We start from the raw sequence: 25,577 nt of genomic DNA on the forward strand, positions 1-25,577 counted from the left end.
TATAGTAGGCTTAGATTAAAAGTCAATCACTACAAAGATAAAAAGAAGACCCTAATCCGAGAGACGAGACAGGGAGGACTTTGGTCGGCAGTCATTGTCCAAAGTTGCAGCCAGTATAGGCTTATAATAATCCTTTTTTTCCTTTCCTTTTTTAACCTTTAATCAGAAATGAAAATCCAGGCTTTGTAACATTTCTATCCGTTTTCATTATGCTGTCTGTGCATGATAGCTGAATTGTGATGGCTTGGCCAATAGTTAGGTTCAAAAACTACGTAAAATGACCGTATAAACTCTAATCAAACATCTAGCCCGTTATGTTGTTAGATTGTAAATGAGCACCAAATGTATCGTGGCTTGATCGAATCCAAGCCTTGTATTTCGGAATGCTATGCATTAACTCAGATTATACTTCTTCTCAAGGCTTTTTATCACAATGCTTGTAGAAGTGATCTCCATTTGTTGGTTATTGTCATGTATGGCAAACATTCCTTGCAACAAATGAAACACCTAAATTATGGCATGAATGAATTTAACCATCCTAAAAATAGTAATACAAAATTCTTGCGGTTTTGAAGCATCTACCGGGATTCCATCTAACAAGTTGCAGGCTTGAGCTGTCAAAGTTTTCAATGAGAAATACCACAAAGAATGCTGCATACAGAATGAACATTCCTGAAAATCACAAACAAGTAAACTATCAGCTCTTATAACTTGTGGACATCACACCACAAGAAGTAAAATGAAAGGAAGATGTTGATTCTATTATTAACATTGCAACGGTTAGAGCTGCTTTCCAGATGGGAGTGCTTCCTATCAGTGCAAGCCTTCCCCCTACAGGTTCTGTGACAAAAGAAAGGATTTGAATCAAAACATGCCCAGTATGCTATCTGTGTGCTCTCACACGGAAAACTAGCAAAAAGGGCAAAAAAATGAATGGTCAATACCTCTAAGATATGTTTTGACTTGATCAATGCCTCCTTGTCCATCATTTCCTTTTGATACAGACAAATTCATTTACTTATCTAGAAGACGACCAGGTGGTGTCAATTGGAAATCAGCATTGTCCGAAGGCTTTTCAGAAATGGGTTCAAGCAAAACACAAGATTTAAGATGTGTTTCTTTCTAGGTCCCGATTTATAAGCTTTTGTTACCTTTCCCGGCGAATTTTGTTCCCGACAATATTTTCCCTTTTTTTTGTTTCTAAAAAAATATATATATTTTTAATACATTCCTTGCAACAAATAAAACACAAAGGTACGAATAATTTAAACTATCTTTTTATTAAAAAAAAAGAAAAAAGAAAAGCAGTGCAATATTCTTGTGGTTTTGAAGCATCTTCGAAGATTCCATCTACCAAGTTGCTGAATTGAGCTGTCAAAATTTTCAATGAGAATTACCACAAATAATGCTCTCTTGTTTTTTTTTTCTTTTTTTTCTTTTTTAAAATGAAAAATTATTGCTTGAATTCTCTATTTGTTAATGGCTCCTTGGATTTGTTCCAGGGTTCTCCCCTTTGTTTCAGGTACCATCAAAATCACAAACAATATAGCCAGAGCATTGATTGCTGCATACAGAATGAAGGTACCTGAAATTAGAGACATATAACTAGTTATTACCATGTATAATCAGATTGCTTTCCAATTTTACTCTTCAGTTTTTACAATAACAAAGGAAAAGGTATTTACCATAGGAGCTCCAACTCATAAGATAGTTGAAAGTGTAGGAACACAACCATGCACCAAACCAGTTCACTAACGTTGCTAAGCTTCCAGCCTGCCCTTTAATATTTATAGGGAATATCTGCAGCAGATGGAAATTTGTTTACGTCGACGACAAGATCCATTATGGACAGTTAGACGAGTAAATGTTGCAATTTTATGTACCTCAGACATCACAACCCAAGGAACTGCTCCCATTCCTATTGAAAAGGATCCTATATAGACCTGAATCCAGAAACCAGTTGTTAAACAATGCAAGGAGAATAAATGAAAATTTGACGCTAAGAGAGATCGATAAGCATGGATAATGTTTTGACAAGGCTAATGCATTACCAGTATGCCGGTTACAGCAAGTATGGGAGTTGCTGTGAGTGCCAGTTCATGAACCTGGTTCACCCAGAGATTTTTTCAGATTATTGTTGGATAATAAACCTAGACAAAGGGAAGTTAGGGTCAAAAATTGAGGGATCACCTTCAGAAAGAATGAAACTGCAGTCAAAAGACAGCCAAGTACCACCCCTGATGCAGAAACCTAGAAAAGAAATTGGAAAAAGTTAAACCTTGTGAATATAAATGGGAATTTGTCTCAGCAGATTCTCAGAACTAAAGTCTGTGCCCTAGTTTACCAAAATTAGAGGCTTTCTTCCAGCTTTATCCATTACTGCTGCACCAATGCCAGTAACCACAACCTGTAAAACAGAACCACTTTAGGATGCATCTAATGGACAAGATTAAGAGATTCCAAGAGATGTCACAGTAGGAATACCTGAAGAATAGCATAGGTTATAGTTCCAATGCTGGAAGAAAATCCTGAGATAGAACATTTATATTTCAATTGTAGAGAAAGATACAGAAAGGTGCAGTGAAGTTGTCGGTAGATACTGAAAACATAGATTGTAGTAGTGTCAGAATGCCAAGCTATTCTTTATTTTGTACCTGCTTGATCAAAAATATCGCTGACATAGAAACAGACGCCGTTGATTCCTCCAAATTGTTGACAGACCATCAGTCCAACTCCAATCTGATCAAACAAAGGTGTAATATCAACGGAAAGTTAACTCAAACACTAAGAAATGTAAAACTGACTGTGGAAATGGTAGAGAGAAACTATTACAATGACTGAGCGTGAGTATCTCCTTTGAAACAAATCCAGTAATTTGGCTTTAGGAAGCCGGTCAAGAGTTTCTATATAATCCTGTCAAAGTATTTACATGGTATGTCTTAACATATCTGATCTTCCAAATGCTCTAAGAAATCATCAATGTGGGCTCAGAGGAGTTCAGGAATCGGAGATAAGAACCTGGATTTCTGCTGCTTCATGAGATACGTCAGCATCTTTCCCACGAAGTTTCTGCAGTGCAACTTCGAACTCTTTATGGCGTCCTTTCTTTGCCTGCATTCATGAGATCATAATGTCTTTATTTTGTTGAATGTTACCATCAACTCAGTAGAAATAATTAAATAAAAGTAGTTCCTTACCAGCCATCTTGGAGACTCAGGAATGAAAAAGAGACCGAAAATATTCACAGCACAGGGAATAAGTCCTGCAGTCACCACACAAATGAGCCCTCTGCTATTGTATGGGATATTATTGTCTATTTTAAATCTCGAACTACAAGCACAGTTTGTCTAAGTAATCACCAATTAATGCTAAAGCCCTCCAACTAACTAGTACTCCAATAATGAAGGAAACAGACACTCCACAGCAGATCATTAACTGCAGAATGAATAACAAAGTTAGATATGATCCAAATCCATATAGTTTGTTGTTGAAGTAATCTGTATTTGCTTACTAAAAAGTATCAAAGGCAAGTCGCAAAAGATTGTTAGTTGTTAGTAGTAAGCTTCAAGGATTGCATTTCTTGTTACAGGTTTACCTGATTTATAGCAGTTAGTCTTCCTCGAAGATTTTTTGGAGCAATTTCAGCTATGAAAACAGGCACCTTCATCACCCAATATTGCATCAAAATTTGTTATTAACATGTGTTGAAACAGGTACTTGTATGTAATTTGTGGTCTCAACATACACTCAAGTTATAAAGGAGGGTAATAGCTAACCACGTATGAAAAGGCTCCCATTCCGTATCCGTTTGCCAGTCTGCCAATGTCCAGAGACCAAGCCTCCTTCAAAAGTAATAAGATGCAGAACAGGAATTAGGCAAATATATATATCTGAGGAAAATATTTGCTTAGTAGGTATAGGCGCAGAGAAATCCCAAGTATAAAATAATACAAACCTTGGAAAAGTAAATAGCGAGCCAACCTGCAACACAGAAAGCACTCGACACTCTCAATGCCTGCATACAAGTTTACAGTGAAGATTCTGGTAGTAAAATTTCTGAATAAGTGATGTGTCCTGTATAATCAACATCGTTTCGCAATTTGTACCCCTTTTCGACCAAGAAGATCAGTGATGGGACCAATTGTGATAGCACCTATCATTGCACCAAACGTCAAAATGGAGCCAAACACTGAATACTGCATACAGAATACAGATGCACAGGAAGAGAGAAGAAACTTCAGTTTGAAAGTTGTCAAGATCAAATTAAAAAACTGTTTTCCTTTAGCATTTAAAGGAACATCCAGCGAGTCAGTTGAAAGAAAATTTTCTATAGCATGCTGAAATTACACTGATAGCACCTCAGAGATTGAAAGCAATGGCACAGCAGAGAATGCAAACCCTCAGTCATACAGTAGAACAAGTATAGATTTTTACTTATGAACTTATTATATGTCCAAAGAACAGCTCATATAGAAATATTAATAGAGCAGTTATAGATGATCTAATCACTTCCATACCTCTGCTAATGATAAACTGAGATCTTCCCTGATGGCAGACTGAGTAGGCGACGAATAACCTGCCTGGAAGCCATACAAAAGTTTCAGAACTTGCCTGTCCAGAGATCACAATGGTTTTTCTGAGTTAAAAAAACTATAAACACTTACACAGCATCCAAATTCATAAGAGCCACAAACTGCAACAAATGTGCTGAGGTAAACCATCCATGGATTCCCTCCTCTGCTGCTTCCTCCATCAGCTGATCCATCTCCATCAGCCAAGTTCTTCTCTACCCTCATCAGTGGCTCTCTTATGCCCTCCTGCAAATCACTCTCTACATCCCCTTTGATGGCCATGCCTGCCTGATTATATAACTCCCACTGTCCCTATGAACTTCTATAAATGGCAAAGAGAAGAAGAATCAAAGATATGGGTAGTGTAAGCAAAAAACTATCAAATAATGGAACCAAGAAATCTCTATCCTCTCCTTATAGGCATAGAAATAGTGAGAGCAATATGCCAGAAGGGATGTAAATGCTTTTTTGTACGGAAGTATCTTTTCTTTTTTTGTTTTTTTTTATTCCTTTTTTGTTTTCTTTATTCTTTTTTTTGAATTTCTGAAGGTTTGATTGATCTACACTGCCTGTTAATGAGACAGTACCCTGTTGAATTAAAAAAATCAACAAAATGCTAAATGCCGGCAATTGTCTTCTTGTGCTCAAGTAGTTCTTTCTAACTTGACTTACTTTTATGTTTGCCACCGGTTGCAAAGCCGCCAACGCCAAGGCAGGCTGTAACATCACAACATGTCAACAACAGAACAGTAAAAGAGACATGCCGTTTAGAATAACTCTGTCTATACGGTATAGGTTCATATTATAATTTCAAGATCCGACGGAGGAGATAAGGAAGGATGTAGCTCTGGTCGAAGTGGCTGCCAGTATAGTATAGGTTCATATTATAATTTCTTCCTTTTCATAAGGAAGGTGGAAATTTATTTTCCAAATTAGAAAATCCAAGCTTTTTAACAATTCCATTGATATTTTTGCTCTTCTGTTCCTTTCTAATTCTGCAATACCTCAGCTCTCTCATGGGGCAAAAACAAAAGCAAAATAAATAGACCAATCAATGCCAAACAGTCATTGAAACAAATGAAAAAGAAGTAGGGACAATGTTTTTGTGGGGTAAACAGAAGCAGTACAATATTTTTGTGGTTTGGAAGCGTCTCTCAAGATTCCATCAACCAATCTGCTGCACTGTGCTGTCAAAATTTTCAACAACTAATAACCACAAAAAATGCTCTTCATTTCTTTTCTTTTTTAATTCTTCCTTCAATTCTCTATTTATTAATGTCTCCTTGGATTTGTTCCAGAGTTTTCCCTTTCGTTTCCGGTACCATCAAGATCACGAACAATATAGCCAGAGCATTGATGGCTGCATAAAGAATGAAGGTACCTGAAAATAGAGATATGTAATGAGTTATTACCATGTATAATCAGATTGCTTTATAAATTAACTCTACTAAATATTACTCTCTACTCTCTAGTTTTTATATTAAGAAAAGGAAAAGGTATTTACCATAGGAGCTCCAACTCATAAGAAAGTTGAAAGTGTAGGAACACAACCATGCACCAAGCCAGTTCACTAAAGTTGCAAAGCTTCCAGCCTGCCCCTTAATATTTATAGGGAATATCTGCAGCAGATGGAAATTTATTCAGATCAGTGACATGATCGATTATGGAAGGTTAGATGAGTAAATGTTGCAAATTTTATATACCTCAGACATCACAATCCAAGGAACTGCTCCCATTCCTATTGAGAAGGATCCTATATATATCTGAATCCAGAAACAAATTGTTAAAGAAATATAAGAAAAAAAATGGAAACTCAATGTTAAAAGAGAACAATCTGCATGGATAATATATTTCGACAAGGCTCGTCAGTTACCAGTATGCCAGTTACAGCAAGTATGGGAGTTGCTGTGAGTGCCAATTCATGAACCTGGTTCACAAAGAGCTTTTCGTCATGTTATGTTGGATAAACCTAAACAGAGAGACGTTAGGGTGTCACTGATTGAGGATTACCTTCAGAAAGAATGAAATCGCAGTCAGGAGAGAGCCAAGTACCAACCCTGACGCAGACACCTAGAATAAATCGGAAAAAGTTAAACCTTCTGAATGTGAATAGCAACTTGTCTCAGCAAATTCTCAGAACAAAAACTGTGCAGCAATTTACCAAAATTAGAGGCTTTCGTCCAGCTTTATCCATTACAGATGCAGCAACGGCAGTAACCACAACCTGTAAAGCAGAACCACATCAAGATGCTTTAGTGGATAAAAATTAAAAGATTCGAATAGCTGTCACAGTAGGGATTTCGAACCTGAAGAATAGCGTAAGTTATAGTTCCAACACTGGAAGAAAATCCTGAAGTAGATACAGAAAGGTACATTAAAGTTTTAGATACTGAAAACATAGATTGTAGGAGTGCCAGAATGCCAAGCTATTCTTTCTTTCTACCTGCTTGTTCAAAGATATTGCTGACATAGAAACAGACCCCATTGATTCCCCCCAATTGTTGAAAGACCATCAACCCAACTGCAATCTGATCAAACAAAGATTAATAGCAAAGAAAGGTCTAACCAGAAAGACAAAGAAAGAAAAAAGAAAAAACTGACAGTACAAACGGTGTAGAAAGAAGCTCTTACCATGACTGAGCGCAAGTATCTCCTTTGAAACAAATCCAGCAATTTGGCTTTAGGGAGCCGGTCAAGAGTTAGGATATAATCCTATCAAGGTATTTACATGTTATTCCATAACATATATGATCATCCTGATGCTCCAAGAGATTGTCAATGTAGGCTAGGAGATGGAGTTGAGGAGTTGAAAATAAGAACCTGTATTTCTGCTGCTTCATGAGATATGTCAGCATCTTTGCCGCGAAGTTTCTGCAGTGCCATTTCAAACTCTCTCTGGCGTCCTGTTTTCGCCTGAATTGATGACGAAGTCATCAACTTGTTGAATGTTGCCATTATATAACTACAAAAAGAAAAAGAAAAGTAGTTCTTACCAACCATCTTGGAGACTCGGGAATGAAAAAGAGACCGAAAATGGTCACTGCACAGGGAACTAGTCCTGCAATCACCACACAAATGAGCACTCTACTACTATATTGGTAAGTATTCTAAAGCACAGTCTGTCTAAGTAAATCACCGATTAATGCTAAAGCCCTCCAGCTTACTAGTACCCCAATTATGAAGGAAATGGACACTCCAGAAATGATCATTAACTATAAAATGAGCAGAAGACAAAGTTAGATATGATCCAGTCCAAACCCATATAGTCTGTTGTTGAACTAACCCACATCAATTTCTTGCTTAAAATATCAAAGCTAACTCACAAAAGATTTCTACTAGCTAGGTTCAAGGATTGCATTTCTTGTTACATGTTTACCTGATTTATAGCAGTTAATCTTCCTCGAAGATTTTTGGGTGCAATTTCAGCTATGAAAACAGGTACCTTATCATCCATCCAATATTGCATTAATCTTTGTTAATAACATGTATTGAAATAATATTGGGGCTCTAGAGGAGGGTAAACAACTTACCACATACGAAAAGGCTCCCATTCCGTATCCAGTTGCCAGTCTCCCAATGTCCAAAGACAAAGCCCCCTTCAGTAGCAATAAGATAGAGAACATGACTAAAGTCAAATATCTGAGGAGAACATTTGCTTAGCATCTAAAAGCACAGACAAAAATTTAAGTGCAAAATCATACAAACCTTGGAAAAGTAAATAGCAAGCCAACCTGCAACACAGAAAGCACAAGACACTCTCAAGGCCTGCATACAATTTTGTAGTATAGATATTGTTATATGGTGATATCAATGGAAACAGATTTAAATTACTGCTAAAAGTTCTTAATAACCGGTGTGTCCTGTATATTCAACATAGTTTTGCCATCGTACCCCTTTTCGACCAAGAAAATCACTGATGGGCCCAATTGTAATAGCGCCTATCATTGCACCAAATGTCACAATGGAGCCGAACACTGAATACTGCATGCAGAATTTGTCAAGATAGCAATTAGAAGTTCTTTTTTTGTTAGCATTTAAAGGAATATCCAGTAAGTTATTTGAAAGAAAAAATTTATGAAGCATTATGCTGAAAGTTTACTGAATTGCTTTTAAACATTGTCCCATTGTACTCAGAGATTGAAAGCAATGGCATAGCAGAAAATGCAAACCCTCAGTCCTCCAGTACAACAGATAGAGATTTCCACTCATGAACTTACATATCCAAAAGAACAGCTCTGATAGAAATATTGATAGAGCAGTTATCAATGTTGCAATAAATTGCATACCTCTGCTAATGTAAGACTGAGATCTTCCCTGATGGCAGACTGGGTAGGCGACGAATAACCGATCTGGAAGCCGGCAGTACAAGAGTGTCAGAATTTTCCTGTCGAACGATCACAACTTTTACAGATATATTAATGAAAAGCTAAATGCATAAAAAGCACGTACACAGCATCCAAATTCATAAGAGCCACAGACTGCAACAAATGTGCTGAGGTAAACCATCCATTGATTCCCTCCTCTGCTGCTACCTCCATCAGCCAAGTTCTTCTCTACCCTCATGAGTGGATCTGTTATGCCCTCCTGCAAATCACTCTCTACATCCTCTTTGATGGCCATCTCTGCCTGATTATATAACTCCCACTGTCTATATGAATTTTTGTAAATGGCAAAGTGAAGAAGATTCAAAGAGATGGGTAGTGTAAGCAAGAAACTATCAAATAATGGAAAACAGGAAACAGCAAAACTTTATCCTCTTATTGGCAAAGACATGGAGGGACGAGAGAGCAATATGTGAGAAAGGATGTAAATTTTTTCTACAGAAGTAACTTTTTTCCAACTTATAAAGGTTGACTTACGTGTTCTTACTGACAGTGCCTGGTTGATTTAATAAAAACAACAAAGAGCTAAATGCAGGCAATTGTTGTTGTGCTCAAGTTTTGCCACCAATTGCATAAGCTGACAAGGCAGGCAGTAACATCATAACACCAGTTCATTAAAAGAGGAATACAAGAATCTCTGTTGTATTCAAGAAAAAATTGCCCTGTCGTGTCAATGCAAAAAACAAAAACAAAAACAAAAAAGTTATGGGTTTCACGTAAACACAGGAGGAAGGAAGAATGACAAATTATCACAAAACCCTCTATGGCTTTGAAGATAAGAAGAGGATGCAGATAAAAATCCAAGAGAGAAGATAAAGGAAGAATGTATGTCTAGTCAAAGTGATTGCTTTGCCAGCACAGGTTCATATGATCTCTTCTTTTCTTTCTTTATCTTCCTTTCAAAAGATGGAACTTCATTAATTTTGTGGTTCATTTAATAGGCATTTTGCAGATATCAAATCCAAGCTTTCTAAGTTCTAACAATTCGATTGATATATTTGCTGTTATGTCCCTTTCTTTCTGCTGCTAGCTGGTGTTACCATATTAAATGTGGCCGAAAAGAAAAATCTGAGTGGACGTGGGTTTTATCATGTAAGATGAATTATTAGAGGCAAAGGACAATACCTCCAGGAATTTTTTGGTAAATAAGTATATACCAAGAGAAACTTGACGCTAATGCCAGTTTCTTTTTATGAATAAAAGTGATACTAGGAGTTTCTCACACACACACTACGAAGATGCCATGGTGATTCGAACTTGAAACCACTAATCTGCAAGTCAATGTCGTTTTTTACCTGTCGGAACGTTAATGACGCTTTCTTAAAACAAAGTTCTCAATCATTGAACAACCATTCTTCTTTAGGTTCGAATTTGAGCTCCCTTTTTAATTTTCTATTTTCTGGGTCTAGGCATCAGACACCCACGTTGTCTAAAGCTTCATTTGTCTGTAACCCAAAAAATAAGATGGGCACTCAATTCAAATAAAATGACAGATTTATAGATCTACGATCATGACCGCTAAAACCCAGATCCACCGTATATAAGATAAGCTAATGTTTGCAGTCTTTGGGTCGACTTGGATCACAGAATCAAACTTGGAAAAGAATCAACAAACCAGTAATTTATTGAAATGATAGGCCGTGGTCCCAAGAGATTTGTCATGTTGACAGCTTTGAAATTATTCACTTCTCTTACAATAATACCAGTGGGTACTTGGCGACCCCCCAGTACCAGCTATGAAAACAATTTTTAGAAAAATATGACAAAACACATGAAACTTTACCTACCTACCTTGTCCTGAATTTTGCTTTCATTGCATTTACCTAAGGCAAGTAAATGCGGATTTTTTTTTTTTTCAGAGGAACTCTGAATTATGAAAAGCCCTACTCAACATATACCAACCAGTCTATGTTTTCACAGGAACTTTGAACTCAGAAACTATGACCACTAACTCATGGATGAAAAACAAAATTCCGCATCTTAGTAGGCAAGGATAATTTCGATTTTTTTCGCAACCAAAGGCATCACATTTCCTTAACCATCCCTCCTTGGACAAAGATAAAGATAAATATTGTGATATACGAGCAATATTGACATCTTCGGATTTGCAAAGCAATAAACTTCAATGATACAATAAGCTTCCATATCCTATTAGGGGCTCAAGTAACAAAGGACACTGACGGTCAAAATGTGTAGTGTGTTCTGTTCTATTTCACTTGAATAAAGAATCAGCTTTAGTCATACATCTATTTTATATTTACAGAGGGAAATTTGATTATAAAACCATACAATCTGAACCAACAAACAAATTGGGGGTGAACATACCAATTAATGGAATCTGTCAAACAGTTGATACTCCGGAAAATGAACTTTCTCCGTCTCCCTTGGGGTTAAAAGGGAGGTGACTTTCAAATGTATAAGTCTGATAGCCCCCCGAACTAGAGAGATGAAGTGAGCCACTACTGCTGTGTCTTTCAATGTCTTCAATATTAGCCACAATGGAAACCGGTCTTTCCGGGATTGAGGGAACTGACAAGTCTGTTTCCAACATTTTCACAACCTGATCCATTGTTGGCCTAGCATGCAACTGTGGGTGAGAACAAAGAACAGCAATCAATACATACTTCTCTAAAACTTCAGGTGCACCCTTCTCCGGCATATCATCATCAACAACATCCAGGGGTTGTCCATTTCGCACCAACGCCCATGCCCAGTCAGTCACAAGCAATGGCTGGTTATCGTTAGTCACATGAAGCGCTTTCTTTCCACTCAAAAGCTCAAGAAACACAACACCAAAACTATACACATCACTTTTCTCCGTCAATTGCCCATACAATGCATACTCGGGAGCAACATAACCCATCGTTCCAGCCACCCTCGTGCTCATATGCGTCATTCCCTCTTCTGTAAACTTTGCAAGTCCAAAATCCGCCACCTTGGCCTCAAATGCCTCATCCAAAAGTATGTTATTAGCTTTGATATCCCTGTGGATAATAGCTGGTTGAGCCCCATAATGCAAATATGCCAATCCCCTTGCAGTCCCCAGCACAATCCTTTGACGGATTGGCCAACTAAGCTTGCTACCAAAAGACCCAAACAAATGGTCATGGAGGCTTCCATTCTTCATCAAATCACACACAATGATCCTCTGGTGACCCACCAAAGGAGTAGTGGCAGTGCAATAACCTCTCAAAGCAACAAGATTGACATGCCTAACACTTGCAATCACCCCAACCTCGTGAGCGAAATTCGCGTCGCCAGCAGCCGAGCAATTCTTGAACCTCTTCAATGCAACTTCAGAGCCATCATCCAAAATGCCCTTGTACACATTCCCATAGCCTCCTCGTCCAATTATGTTGTCCCTAGAGAAATTCTTAGTTGCGGCACTAATCTCTTCGTATTTAAACTTAATCAAAGTAGTGCTTCCACTGATTGACTCTAAGGCAGAACCCAAACCCTTCTCAATTTTATCATTATAATCCTTTCTCCTCTTCTTGATCATAAATTGGTCATATTTATGCCACAAGAACCAAAGCCCGCCAATTATAACCAACAACGCAACACCACAAGCAACCAAAGAAATCAAAATAACAGTCCTTTTCTTCTTACCGGAGCTCTGCGTCGAGAAATTGAGCGAGAACAGGCACTGGGCGGTGCCGGCATCGGCCGGCCCATACTGATTGGCGAAAGCCGCCGCGTACACCGACGGGTACGCCGTGCAAGTGGAGACGTTCCCGACGGACTTGCCGGTCAAATACGAGGCTTGCAAGCTGGACAAGCTGGTGGTGCAAGAGGCACAGGGCGAGCTGTTCTCGAGAGACTGGTTACAGTTGTCGATGACGTCCTTAAGCGTTGCGTTTCCGACTAGGGCTTCGAATTGCCGCCTGGTGGTGATGTTCATGCAGCCCTGCGAGATCCAGCTGGTCTCAAAGCCGCAGGAGGCGCGAATGTCGAAATTGGGGACGAACTCGGAGGCTAGTGCTTGGTAGGCGGCCCAGCAGGACTCGGAGGCGTTGGGTGGGGGGAGGAAGGAGCCGGTGAGCTGGAGGTACTGTGCTTCGACGAGCCGGAGGCCTTGGAGGATGTACTGGCACTCGGTGTTGCGGTCGAATTTGGGGCGGTTGGAGGCCGGGTCGAACCGGCGGAGGACCGTGAAGTTGAGGGGGCATGCGACGGTGTCGTTTTTCTGGGAGAGAGTTGGAGGAGGTGAGGAGGAAAGTAGGAGGAGGAGAAGGAGAAAGAGGAGAGAGGACATTGGGGTTGGGATGGTCAGGGTTTCATATGGGGGTGTTTGGATCGAGGGCATGATAATTGGAGCAAGGCGAAGGGAAGGAGGGAAAGGGAAGGGGAAGGTGGAGAAGAGCAAGTGGTGTGGTGTGGTGCTTGCTTACCGTTCTGGTAAAATCCAGTCCAGCCAGCCAGTTTGACAGTTGATGATTTAGTCACTGAGTTGGAGTTGGTGGCGAGCTCAGAGAAGCTTCCTACCCGCCCCCCTCAGAAACTAATCTGATTCGCCGGCCTGCCTATGTCGTGTCACCTGTGTCACTATGTGCCTGTCTTTCGGGACTTCAACTTAAGATTTTGCCAGGCCGAATACCCGTAGAGAATTTTTCATATTCCCGTTGCATTATTCGCTTCTCGACCTGATTAGATAAATAAAGAAGAGAACAATGAAACGGAAATAGGTAGTATTTTTATCGAGAAAGATAACTCTTAAGTATCACATTTTCAAATTTGACACATTACATGACATGCCACTCAAATGTGCTTCTAAACGATGGTCTCTTTGTGATTATTGTTTGCATTATGCAATTCACAACAAAATCTAGTTTACTTTTTTTTTTTTTTTAATGCGCAAAATCTAGTTTACTATATATGCACACAAAAGTCTACTTTTCTTTTCAATACATGAATTCTTAAGTTGTGGTAGGTTGTCTGCTGTGGCGACTTTTCATGCTTATTTTCTTAGCATTCAACTCTACCCTTTGAATTTAACCTTTCATAACAAAGTTCCACATGCCAATATGCATACATCACACTCTACACAAAACAAATTGAATATTATAATTATTGTCACGTTTAAAACATCACTTTTTGAATGTAACACCAAGCATCTCGTTACGGCTTAACCATTTTTATTTTATTTTATAGCGTTATCTTTTATATTAGAATATAATATGCCCAGCTTCCAACACAAATATAATGCATTTAATCAAATACAGTTAACGATAATTCAACAAGTGTGTGCTGTGTTTACGTGCGTGCATAGTCCTCCCAGTCCCAGATGCCATTGTCAGCCACCTTATCTCTTTTATTTTCTAATCACGGTTACGTAGCCGTTCGACTCTTTTTCTCCCTTTTCTCTTCTCTTTTTGATTTCTCTTCTCTACAATTTCATTTGATTCCAAGGAATCAACCTCTTCGGCTAATAAACCGGGCGACTCTCTCCCCTATCATGTTGTAGAGAAATTTCCAACATTTAATATAATAAGAAGCAGTATCAAAAACACCAAAAATCATTTTCTTTTGTCTCCTAAGTTACATTGTAAATCAAAATTGTTCAAAGTGCATTTTCTGCATGAATCCAATCAAACCATATTAAGGTTTGACATTGATGACATTTATATTAAAACTATTTGATAAAATGCTCTAGCCACCGCTCTTTGGTCTACTCAAGGTCCGAAACCTTTGTATGGTAATGCCAAAATTGAGGATGCTATGAAGTTGCATCTATGAATTTTACAAGGTTGCTAAAAATCTCGTAACAGGTAATGTGTAGAAAGGTGCTAAAAATCGTAAAATTAATTGGCAAGAAGAGCTGCCACAAATAAAAATCTTTGTAACTGGTAATGTGTAGAAAGGTCCAAAGCCTTTGGATTGGATTTTTTTTTTGTGGTTGCATTTATGGGTTTAACCCGTATTATTTCTTATAAATAAAATTTATTTTGTATTCTTGCCTAATAGACTAATAGCTGGAAATCATTAGAATTGGAGGTATCGGAAAGAACTTAAATTCTCATTCCCCAATATCACTAGTATAAATAAAATAATTGAAGAAATAACTCTATCCTAATTAGCTAAAGTGGTATTTTAAAATAACATGACAAAATTGTATATTTAAGGTATAGCCATGCGGCTATACGCTTCGAATATATATATGAATATTTTAACGGTATAGACGCGCGGCTATTCTATTTTCAGTATTTTAAGGTATAGCCTCCCAGCTATACGCCTTAAGTATATTCACAAACGCAAAGCTTGCACTCGCAGTCACAGCAATTTCGCTTCTCCATAAGCGCTTCCAAGCTGGGACTTGAGCCTCTCTCTCTCTCTCTCTCTCTCTCTCAACTCAAGCTTCGAATTTTTTTTCTTTCGTTTCGGCTGCTCCGTTGATTGGATTGGATTGGACTCTCTACGAAAACCATCAAATGTCATTCAGCTATTGAAATCTCCACTAAGATAACAACTCTGATGCTAGAAGGGAGTTAGGCGGCCTGGGCGGTTCTAGGTGGCGCCTAGGCGGCCTGGGTGGTTCTAGGCGGCCTGGGCGGTTCTAGGCGGCGCCTAGGTGGCCTGGGCGGTTCTAAGAGGCACCTAGGCGGCCTGGGCGGTTCTAGGATGCGCTAGGTGGCCTGGGCGGTTCTAGGAGGCGAGGGTGGGTCTACGCGGCGCCTAGGCTGCCTGGGCGGTTCTAGGCGGCTAGGGTGGGTCTAGGCGGCGCCTAGGTCGCCTAGGCGAGTCTGGCCGCCGCCTTTTTATTCCAAATGAAGACAGACGAAGCTTGCACTCGCAGAGGAATGTGGTGCATGAGTGAAATGAAGAGACGGAGAAACGAACACGATGAAGTTACCGTTACCCTTAGAGCCCTTGATTTTTAAGCCTAGGCGGCCTGGGCGGTTCTAGGCGGCTTGGGCGGTTCTAGGTGGCGAGGGTGGGTCTAGGCGGCGCCTAGGCAGCCTGGGCGGGTCTGGCAGCCTCCTTTTTGTTCCAAATGAAGACAGACGAAGCTTGCACTCGCAGAGGAATGTGGTGCGCTAGTGAAATGAAGAGATAGAGAAACGAACTCGATGAAGTTACCGTTACCCTTAGAGCCCTTGACATGTTCTGTAAGCAACATCAACTACATTTGTCTCATAACATCGATGAAGTTACCGTTACCCTTGCTGTCAAGGCCTGTCAAGGGGACCCCAAACCCGGATGCCAAATTCACGGGTTTGCAGTTTCTTCTGGGTTTGCTTCGTATACTACGATTTCAAATTCTTTGATGAGTATGTACACCAAAGCTGGACAGTTTGATGGTCCCTTACTTATCTTTGAGACTATGTGCTATATTGATATAGTTTCTTGGAATACTATTCTTTCGGGGTTTCGAACAAGTGAAGGTGCATTGAATTTTGCTCTTAGGATGAATTTTAATGGAGTTGTTTTTTATCCAGTGACTTATACTGCGATTCTTGCTTTTTGTGCGGATCATGAAGATTTTCTATTTGGATTACAACTGCATTCTCTTATATTTAAGTCTGGTTTATATGGTGAAGTTTTTGTTGGAAATGCACTTATAAGTATGTATTCGAGGTCGAGGCTGTTAATAGAAGCTAGGAGTGTTTTTGATGAAATGGAGAAGGAGGATCTGGTTTCATGGAATGCAATACTATCAGGTTACTCTCAAGAGGGAAATCATGGCCTTGAGGCGATTTTTGTCTTTATTGAGATGGTGGAGAAGGGATGGGGTTAGATCATGTCTCATTTACTAGTGCAGTTTCAGCTTGCGGTCATGAAATGAATTTAGAACTTGGGAAACAGATACATGGCTTGACAATTAAATCAGGATATGGAAGTCATGTTTCAGTTTGTAATGTATTGATCTTGACATATTCAAAGTGTGAGGTTACTGAAGATGCAAAATTAGTCTTTTAGTACATGAATGATCGCAACGTAGTGTCTTGGACAACTATGATTTCAATGGACGAAGAAGATGTCATCTCTCTATTTAATGAGATGAGATTGGATGGAGAATAATTCTTATGTTCACTTGTTCTCCAAAAATACGTTTGATTGTGTAAAATATAAAGATAAAAGAAAAGGATTAAGGACGAACAACTCTCTTATAACAGAATTCACAAGCGGACAGAGTCATCACTTTTTTTTTTTGTCATGCTTCGCCTTACAGACTCCTTCTCTGCAACCAAAACATAGAACTCTGAACCGAGCATTTCATGTATAGCAACATTTATAGAAGTGCTCAAATCAACCGTCTCCATGATTACTTCTACAGCAATATTGAAGCCTAAAGTAGACAATACGTGGATAGCATTTGCAGCCCTGCATATGTTCTCTCTTGTCTCTTGCCAAGTGTAGTTTTTCTCTTGATCTTCAGGACTAATGAAATTTTCATCAGGTTTGGCATCATCTTGTTCAGACTTGTTCACTTGATCCACTACCATATCGTCTGTCACTTCAACATGTTCCCCAACCCAGATGAATCCATTACAGCCAGTTATCAGGTCAATACCATAGTTTTCTAAATGATGGAAGTGCTGCTTGCGTCTTTTCACCAGATAAGGAGGGACTGTCAGCAATTGACCCCTTCCAAGCTGCAATGCAGGTTATAATCATAATGAAAACCAATAACAAAACAATGGATAATCATAAGACCACATCGGATAGATGCAATGAAAGCAATGCAAATTAAAATTGATTGAGGGAAGCAATAATGACGACGAAAATATCCCATAACAGCCAAATAGAATGCAAGATAAGCAAGCTCAAGTAAGATAATGATCAGAAGCATCCTTCTAACAGTCAATACATAAAAAGAAGACAAACCTTTCCATACTTCTGACTTCTAGCTTGGAGATGTAAACCATCATGTTGAAAACCACGAACTTCAGCCTGGAAAAGGGCAAGTATTTGCAACACTGGATCAGTTCTTAACTTATTCCTTTCTTTTTTCATGATTCGATTAGGCCAGTAATATATGTTAGCGGACATACACAAATGACATCATTCTCCTCAAAAATGCTGCGCATGTTGAGTTCATCCAGAGCAGTTCGTTGCCTCTAACAATGAAACGAGGGAATAGCAAGGGAAAATGGAGCAATTTTCCTTACGTTTTATATTAGAATTAATATCAGAGTTGCTCAAATGTGTTTTCCCTTGAAAATGCCAAAAGATGCTCTCTAACTATATTCTTGTAATACTAATACTCAATACATCTTTTCCCAGTTGGTGGAATATCCACTAGTTATCTAAAGAAACAGACTTTAGCGGATCAAAAGGAAAGAATTTCCATACTTCCAACTCACAATTTGCGTCAGCCTTCAGATTGATAAACAAAAGTTCAAACAAAGAAATCAGACCATCTAACAGATTTACATGAATTTATAGAACAGAACTCCGTGCCTTGTGTCAATATCTTCAATATCACCATTACTAGTTAGCTTGATTCTCTGGTAAAGGAAATTTATCACTACAGATGCTAACAGTTATACCTGGATGCCGTCAGGTAAGTTCAAGAAAACATCAACAATGCATCGTGGCTATAGTTTATCTCCACTCTCCAACGCTTATTGACGAGCTCGACGATACCGCAAACGGTGGCAACAACTTCACCATTGAATTCAGAGGTCCCATGTCCCCTGAATTTACAAGAAAACTGAGTTGCCCAAAAATGGTTGCCCTGAATTTAATCCTGTTACTACAATAACAGGGTTATTAAAACAAATGAACAAAAGGCATTTTCATTAAAATACCTGTTATCAGCAGCAGAGGCAACACAAACCCGCCAAGAAATCTCCCCATGAGAGACCCTTAGAACCAATCCAATCACTTCAAATTCAAAATCCCATCAATGGTTTTTCGATTAACATCACAAATTCACAATCACAAAAACCCATTTCCCAAAGACTTCGAATTTCCTCAGAAACTCCCACTTCGAATAGGAACAGAAGAAAGCTGGCTGCGATTTAAATTCGTATATATTTAAGGGAAATAGCTCTAAATGCCATCATTTTTATAATTTTAACTGAAAATACCACCTCTTCCCAAAAATTTTGCAACTATCACCTATAAATATATATTTATTGTCCACTTATTGCACACATATCACTTTTGCTAAAAATTTGTTCTCTCTTTGTCGCTCAGCTCTCTCTGTCTCTATTGCTCAGGTCTCACTCTCTGTTCGATCAGCTCTCACACTTTCTTCTCTCTTTTACTGTCGCGGGAAGCTCTAGGGGCTCTCTTGCACAGCTATCTCTCTCTCTCTCTCTCTGTGAAGCAGTGGTCTTCCTCTTCCATCGTTCACCTGCAAAAGGTACTGTTCATCGTCAATTTGAATTGGTTTATGGGTTTCTCTGAAGTTGGTTTAGGGTTTATGGGTTTCTATGAAATTGGTTTAGGGGTTTCTTCGAAATTGGTTTAGGGTTTAGGAGTATCTCTGAAATTGGATTAGGGGTTTCTCTGAAATTGGTTTAGGATTTAGGGCTTTGTCTGAAATTGGTTTAGGGTTGAGGGGTTCCTTTGAAATTGTCTGATTCTGATGATTCCGTATTTGAAACATTGAATGGGTTTATTCTTGTGGATTGATTCTTACGTTTGATTTGGAATTCTGTTATTTTACTGTTGTTTTGTTGTTGTTATTGATGTTTTATTGATGTTTTAGTGTTGTTTTTTGCTATCATATTGCCAATTTAGTGGTTGTGTATTGGCATTTTAGTGTTGTTGTATTGCTAGTTTATTATGATTTTATTCTCGTTTCATTATGGTTTTAATGGTTTTTGTGATTTTTGCAATTGAAGTCTGTGTTTCCTGTTGTTTTTTTTTTTCCATCCAAAGAAGGAAAATTGTATGTGTCATTTATAGGTGTTGCTAAAAAATTATGGGTGAGGTTTCTTTCTAGGTTCAATTCAAATAAACAAGTGCATATGTGGTGCAACAGGGTCTTAAATTTTGTTAGATGTTTACTAGTCCTCTTATGTGAAAATATAGGTTGTTTACTTTGTAAGATGGTGCAGAGTTTCAAATCTAAACGAAATCAATTCCATTCATATTTAAGGTTGGAATGTATATTTTTTTTTATTCACTAGGTAGATGTGTTCGATGGACTAGTATTATTGCATGACATGACAAACCTTGCAAATCCTCACTTTGACTGTCATCATATGATGGTTTTCTAGTACAGAGTTCTTCGACAGAGCAGTGACTCTGCTGCTCTCATTATGAAGTACTTTTTGCCCGTGATCTAGCCTGGTTACTTCTTCGCCATGTTTTGTGGCTCAGAAGGAATTGTTTTAACATCACTCTGTTTTTGGGTGTCATTTGAGCATGGTTCAAATGGGTCATGAGGAGACTTGTTTTTGTAGCTTGTTGATACTGCTCTTTGACAGATCATGTCATGGGTGCATGAATAGGGATAGAATTCAAGGCATGGAAGGAAAGAAATTTGAGGAAGAGGAGGGTTAGGGATTAATGTATTTCTTCTTCTTAAGGACTAAGGTGGCTAACGATGAATGAAGAAATTCTACCTCAGCCCATGAACCTATATGTTGTTTGTTCAATTTACCCATTAAATGCTTCTGTGATTGAAGAAATAGATTTGCCCATCCTGGTTTCATTTAATTTCCAGCTCCTTTGCTTATTGCATATGTATCATGTAATTAATTATTCCTTTAGCTACAAAGTTCTATTTGATGAGACATCCACTTGTTGCAACATCCACTTGTTATGCATTATTTGTCAGCGAAGTCCAGTACTATGGTGATAATGGCTGAAGAGGTTCATAATTTTATATATTGAAATGCAAGGCTTAGAATAGTGGATGTGAGATTTTATATTCTCAACAATTTGACTAATGTTTTAACAATTTTGCTGATGTTGTTTTTTCTTTATTTATTCTAAAAATATGGGGTTTCAGAAAATATCTTCCGATTCTTGTAGGCACTTAATAGGATGCTGCAGTTTAATAATACTAAAGCTCATAAGAGAAAGCAAATCAAGTCAATGTTTTCTTTGTATCCATGAATTAGATTACTAAATGTTGCTGTAAGTTATTGTGTTCAGTTTAATTATCTTTTCGTTTTTTTTTTACATGTAGTATTTTATTTTATTTTTCGCAGAGTTTGTTTATCATTCCATTCTTGAGAAGTTTTATGCGTACTTGCAGGCTTGAGAATTTTTCCCATGTTTGGAGGTCAAAACAACTTGTGTAGTCAACCATGCATAATTTCAGAGTTGAAGCTGATGGTGTCTTTTGAGCCAATGGATTTTCCTAGATATCAGAAGTGCAATGGCAAATTAATGAATTGATCTAGACAAAGAGAGACCTGAAGTGATACACATCGACCATTTTCTGTGAGCTGATTCAATAAATAGAAATTGTCTGGTGCCTTTTGTCTTAAGAATGGTGGTTTAACTTTGCCTTGTTTGCTTTTGGTCTGTAACATTATTTCTCATTGGCTGTTCTTGGAAATATTTTTTTCTTTCTTTCCTTGTGTATCCCTTAGAACTTGCCTTATGCCTTATGGAATTGTGGATGTTTATTTGTATGTAGTAATGGTGGATTTATGTGCAGTGAGAATTTCTAATTTCAAGTCATGTGATTGACTTTTGCATATATGAAGAATTATTTGTTATTCATACATTAATCGAATTCTTTGAGTTTAATACAGTCAAATATTATACATAAACTTTGTGGAATTTTTAAAAACCTTTGGTTTGGGGAAAAGAAATGTACATGTCAATTTCATAACTGTAAAGTATAGAGATGGTTACCAAATATCATGTTGAGCACTGTGACCCCTAAGTATAGAGATGGTTACCAAATATCATGTTCAGCGCTGTGACCCGTGCAAAGTTAAAATGCATAAATTAGTTTACTAGTTGTTCTTTATCGTTTTGAAGATTCATTACTTGTTCCCAAAATTTGTTATCCCTATTAGATCACATAATGTTTGAACTAATGGTCATCAACTAAATCCTGCCTTTGCTTGCTAGGAGAAGCTCTGCTGTTTACTTTTTTTGGTCAAAAGGTTTAATGGAAAGCTATCTATCCATTCCAAATTAAATTCATGTGTTCTTTGTTTTCCTTACAGGAAAATGGAGGTCAAACAATGGACATATGTCAAAAATAAAAAACAGAGGAAGTGCATAATTTGTTTTTGCCTAAAACGCAATAAACTGGTGATAGGTTGGTGATACAGTAGTGATAGAGAGGCGATAAAAGGGTGCTAGAAATTGTTGTTTCTGTTTATTTTGGGCTTCTTCTTTTGTTTCATTTCATTTACTTAGCTTTAATAGTTGGATGATTACGAGATGAATTTGTGTGAATTAATAATACAACAAGTATATATATATGAAGAAGATTAAGATGAAGAACATATCGTATCACCAAACATAATCAAACCACCAAATGTAATCATCCTTTTCTTCAACCCATCACGAAGCATTTGCATATTTATTCATACCTTCCTTTTTGTGTACATTATTTTTAAAAATAATTTCTTACAATGTCTTACGATGCAATTATTATGCATCTGATTGCCTGTTTTTGAAAGGCACGTTGTTTCGTTCTCGTCCTCGTCTTCTTTTTGAATGAAGTAGGGCCTAAACTGTAAACTCATTGATAAGCCGTACTCAATATACATACAATATAATGGCAATATGTGGCCAATATACGTGCACTAGAGAGGCAATATTAGAGTTATATAACAGCAATACAACAGCAATAGTAGCACAATATACATACAATAGGGTGGCAATATGCATACAATATCTATGCAATACAAAGGCAATATTAGTACAATACACATGCAATAGGGTAACTGACATGCTCGTTTGGAGGGGGTACATCCGACATCTTTAAGTATCAGTGGGGACATCCGACATCCATTACAGACTACAATTTAAAGAGCCTATTGCTCTGCATTTCAAATGAGGCAAATATATAGGTTTGATTTTTGTTTAACCCCAAAACCTCCCTAGGCTACAGCCCACTGTAGCCTTTGTCCTAGTTCCGCTAGTGTATTCTAGGGTTCTTGTAATGATCTATTGACTTTGTCGAAACTATGTTTTCTTCTTTGCCAATTGGTAAATAAGAATTTCATAGCAGCAGAGCAAGAGAGAACAGTATCATGCACACTATCAAATTGCTTTTACTTTGATTACAATGATAATTGAACCTATAATTTTTCTAATACATGAAGCATGATGAAGGTATTGAGATGCAACTCTCCAAGAGGCTTCAATTGGCGGCAGAACGAACATGAGCACACACCCTTACTTTAGCACAAAAGATGCGTCGGTGTCCTCCAACGTTCCAATAGACTCCTTGAGAAGTCTCCGTGCTTCTTCTCTCCTCCTAAACAAGAAAGTGAAGCAAATAGTCACAAGCAATTATGTAACATCCAATCCACATGGCAGATTGATTACACAGTCACAATACCAGTAGATTTAAAGAATTTATATGCATCTTCGAACTCTTACACTGACCATGCACACACCGCAGTTTACTTTTAACCTCATAATTCAAGGTTGAAAGAAACTAAAAATCAACATTTCGATGCCTCACATACAAGAACAGGGGAGTTTTCAACAACTTCTACAATGCACCAAAAGAATAGCCTAGTAGATTCAAGTACTTTTACTCTAAATAAAATGCTATATAAGCGATTCATTTCAATGATCGAAGGACAAAGAAATTTTCTTTCAACTGTTTTGGAAAACAAAGCAAAACATTTCAGCCTCAGACCACAAATATTTCCAGTAATTGTTGAAAGCATACCTCTTTATATCCTCCACAACTTGTTTACGACGTTGTATCTGAAGTTCTAGAATGTGAATTAACGTTGCCCTAGCCTGTTTGATAAAATACATTACAAAATAAAGTACCTCAAAACACAAACCAATACAGTGCATTCTAAGACCCAAAACTATCTTACTTGATGGGGACGCAATGAGTTGAGAAGATGATGCAAGTTCTTGAAGACAAGAGATATATCTTCCAATCTCCTCGCGTACTGTGAAGGTCTCTCTACAAGAATATCAGCCAGCTCCAAAATGTGCAGCTGAAATTCTCTGTTAAGTGACCTCAGTTCCTTCTTAAAATCTAAGAAGGATCACAATTTTTGTCAGAGAAGCATAAAACATTTTAGAGGCGGAAAACAAACACATGCATATGCACAATATATATATATATAGACACTAGAATAAACAGACATACACGTATGTGCACAGGCAGTTCTTATTTGTTTCTTGTTAGTTATTATCAATAAAATCATGCTCTGCAAACCAGATGATACATACCCCCTAACACTCTTCTCCTTTCTAGAGAGGACATTTGTATTGCACTAAAGAAGGCTCATTAAGGGTTCATATTTTAGTCGTAATGTCGGATTTATCATGCATGACAACATTTTCTAGTATGGATTGGATATACGCCATAGCCTAGAAAACTATGGCAATCAATCAGAAATTTCAAGAGCAGTAATTTCACATGACAATACAAATAATTAAAACTAGAACGGAGGGAGGCATACCAATGTTTGGGCCTTTTGGATACAGTTGATGCACTCCCTGATCTTCCAAGCTCGGAAGAATGTCATCAGTCTATATAAAATAAGATAAAACTAATTAAGAAGAGATTACAAGGAAAACAAAGAAATCATACATTGATAACATCAACACAGTAGATTATAGAATTACACATTTTCCAAACTCAACATTCAAAGCCAACAACTTTAAAGGTCATATATGACATTCCTGGCTAAAGCAACTGCTATAAAGCAGAGATGGCATTCTTCAAACAGTAAAGCAACTACTATAAAGGAGAGATGGCATTCTTCAAACAGTAAATTCAACAAACTTTACTTTTCACAAAAACTTCTAGCATCTAGTCATTAGTGACAAAAGCAATTTTCAGAAATCAAATTACACAGTTTATATAAATTTTGACAGGAAGAATGCAAAGAATGAGAAAAGCTCATAGTGTAATTGTCACCATAACAAATGCATGTCCTTTAAATCGGAGAGGGCGGCTCCGGAGCTGATTTGGGATCTTGCAAGTAATCTTTGTAGAGTTTATAATACGGTGGTAGTGGTGGATATGTCGCTGTAGCCATTGCCAGCACCTTCTGGCCAAACCTAAATCAACCAAGTTTAAAGAAAACAATCATGCCAAGCGCAGCTCTCCAAATCAAACAGAAAACAAACTGAAATAACCTAATAGAAATATTAAGAAATCACCTAATTATGTACATAGAAACACTGAATTTAAACCTAGAAACACAGTCTCCTTTGCATCACGATACTGACACCTAAAGCGAACACACAACCACACAATTGTTTAAACCAAACCATAAACCTGCAATTTCCTTTTAACAGAGACAAAGTACCCACACCTCCATCTGCATCTCCACCACTCTATCACCCAAACCACAATCAAATGCATTCTACCAAACCAAAAATCAAGCCCATTTAAAAATGCCATAAACAAAACATTCTCAAAAGATTACAGGGAACCCAAAACCATCCCATAAATCCATAAGCAAAATTTGATTATAAGCATGTAGATTCCAGAAGTCGTTTTTGACAATTACCCATCCATAAACAACGTTCCTTCCTTTGCTTTGAT

The 25,577-nt window shown here is 37.9% G+C and overlaps 4 protein-coding genes and 2 pseudogenes across 6 annotated transcripts; 1 reads left to right on the forward strand and 5 right to left on the reverse strand.

Annotated features, from left to right (window-relative positions):
- On the reverse strand, positions 504-5,212 carry LOC109950659 (sugar transporter ERD6-like 7). Of its 3 annotated transcripts, XM_020570389.1 has the most exons (20): positions 4,665-5,212; positions 4,518-4,580; positions 4,107-4,196; positions 3,956-4,015; positions 3,777-3,842; positions 3,596-3,661; positions 3,360-3,435; positions 3,198-3,262; positions 3,019-3,111; positions 2,833-2,913; positions 2,655-2,739; positions 2,485-2,528; positions 2,345-2,407; positions 2,191-2,250; positions 2,052-2,105; positions 1,884-1,943; positions 1,686-1,800; positions 945-1,585; positions 771-840; positions 504-672 (listed from the first exon to the last, which is right to left on the reverse strand). In XM_020570389.1, exons 1-18 carry the CDS (start codon positions 4,851-4,853, stop codon positions 1,470-1,472), a joined length of 1,446 nt encoding a protein of 481 aa, XP_020425978.1. In that variant the 5' UTR covers positions 4,854-5,212; the 3' UTR covers positions 504-672; positions 771-840; positions 945-1,469. The 3 variants fall into 3 exon arrangements, with proteins under 3 accessions (XP_020425978.1, XP_020425977.1, XP_020425979.1); XM_020570388.1 differs by having other exon boundaries at positions 504-840; XM_020570390.1 differs by having other exon boundaries at positions 504-840; positions 4,107-4,153; positions 4,665-4,781.
- Positions 5,596-9,812, reverse strand: LOC18766476 (sugar transporter ERD6-like 7). The gene is made up of 19 exons (XM_007200932.2): positions 9,431-9,812; positions 9,021-9,215; positions 8,858-8,920; positions 8,463-8,552; positions 8,277-8,336; positions 8,102-8,167; positions 7,948-8,013; positions 7,708-7,783; positions 7,565-7,629; positions 7,392-7,484; positions 7,203-7,283; positions 7,015-7,099; positions 6,878-6,921; positions 6,733-6,795; positions 6,582-6,641; positions 6,445-6,498; positions 6,275-6,334; positions 6,076-6,190; positions 5,596-5,952 (listed from the first exon to the last, which is right to left on the reverse strand). The coding sequence occupies exons 2-19, from the start codon at positions 9,189-9,191 to the stop codon at positions 5,837-5,839; spliced, it is 1,428 nt and encodes a 475-aa protein (XP_007200994.1). The 5' UTR covers positions 9,192-9,215; positions 9,431-9,812; the 3' UTR covers positions 5,596-5,836.
- On the reverse strand, positions 11,011-13,852 carry LOC18767484 (probable LRR receptor-like serine/threonine-protein kinase RKF3). Its single transcript, XM_007201096.2, has one exon. The coding sequence runs from the start codon at positions 13,257-13,259 to the stop codon at positions 11,295-11,297; it is 1,965 nt and encodes a 654-aa protein (XP_007201158.2). The 5' UTR covers positions 13,260-13,852; the 3' UTR covers positions 11,011-11,294.
- Positions 15,633-16,919, forward strand: LOC18767671 (pentatricopeptide repeat-containing protein At4g32430, mitochondrial). The gene has a single exon (XM_020570651.1). The coding sequence runs from the start codon at positions 16,053-16,055 to the stop codon at positions 16,686-16,688; it is 636 nt and encodes a 211-aa protein (XP_020426240.1). The 5' UTR covers positions 15,633-16,052; the 3' UTR covers positions 16,689-16,919.
- Positions 16,988-18,800, reverse strand: LOC18766979 (annotated as a pseudogene).
- Positions 23,209-25,462, reverse strand: LOC18766726 (annotated as a pseudogene).

The sequence above is a fragment of the Prunus persica genome, chromosome G8, assembly GCF_000346465.2.
Source record: "Prunus persica cultivar Lovell chromosome G8, Prunus_persica_NCBIv2, whole genome shotgun sequence".
Taxonomy (NCBI): domain Eukaryota; kingdom Viridiplantae; phylum Streptophyta; class Magnoliopsida; order Rosales; family Rosaceae; genus Prunus; species Prunus persica.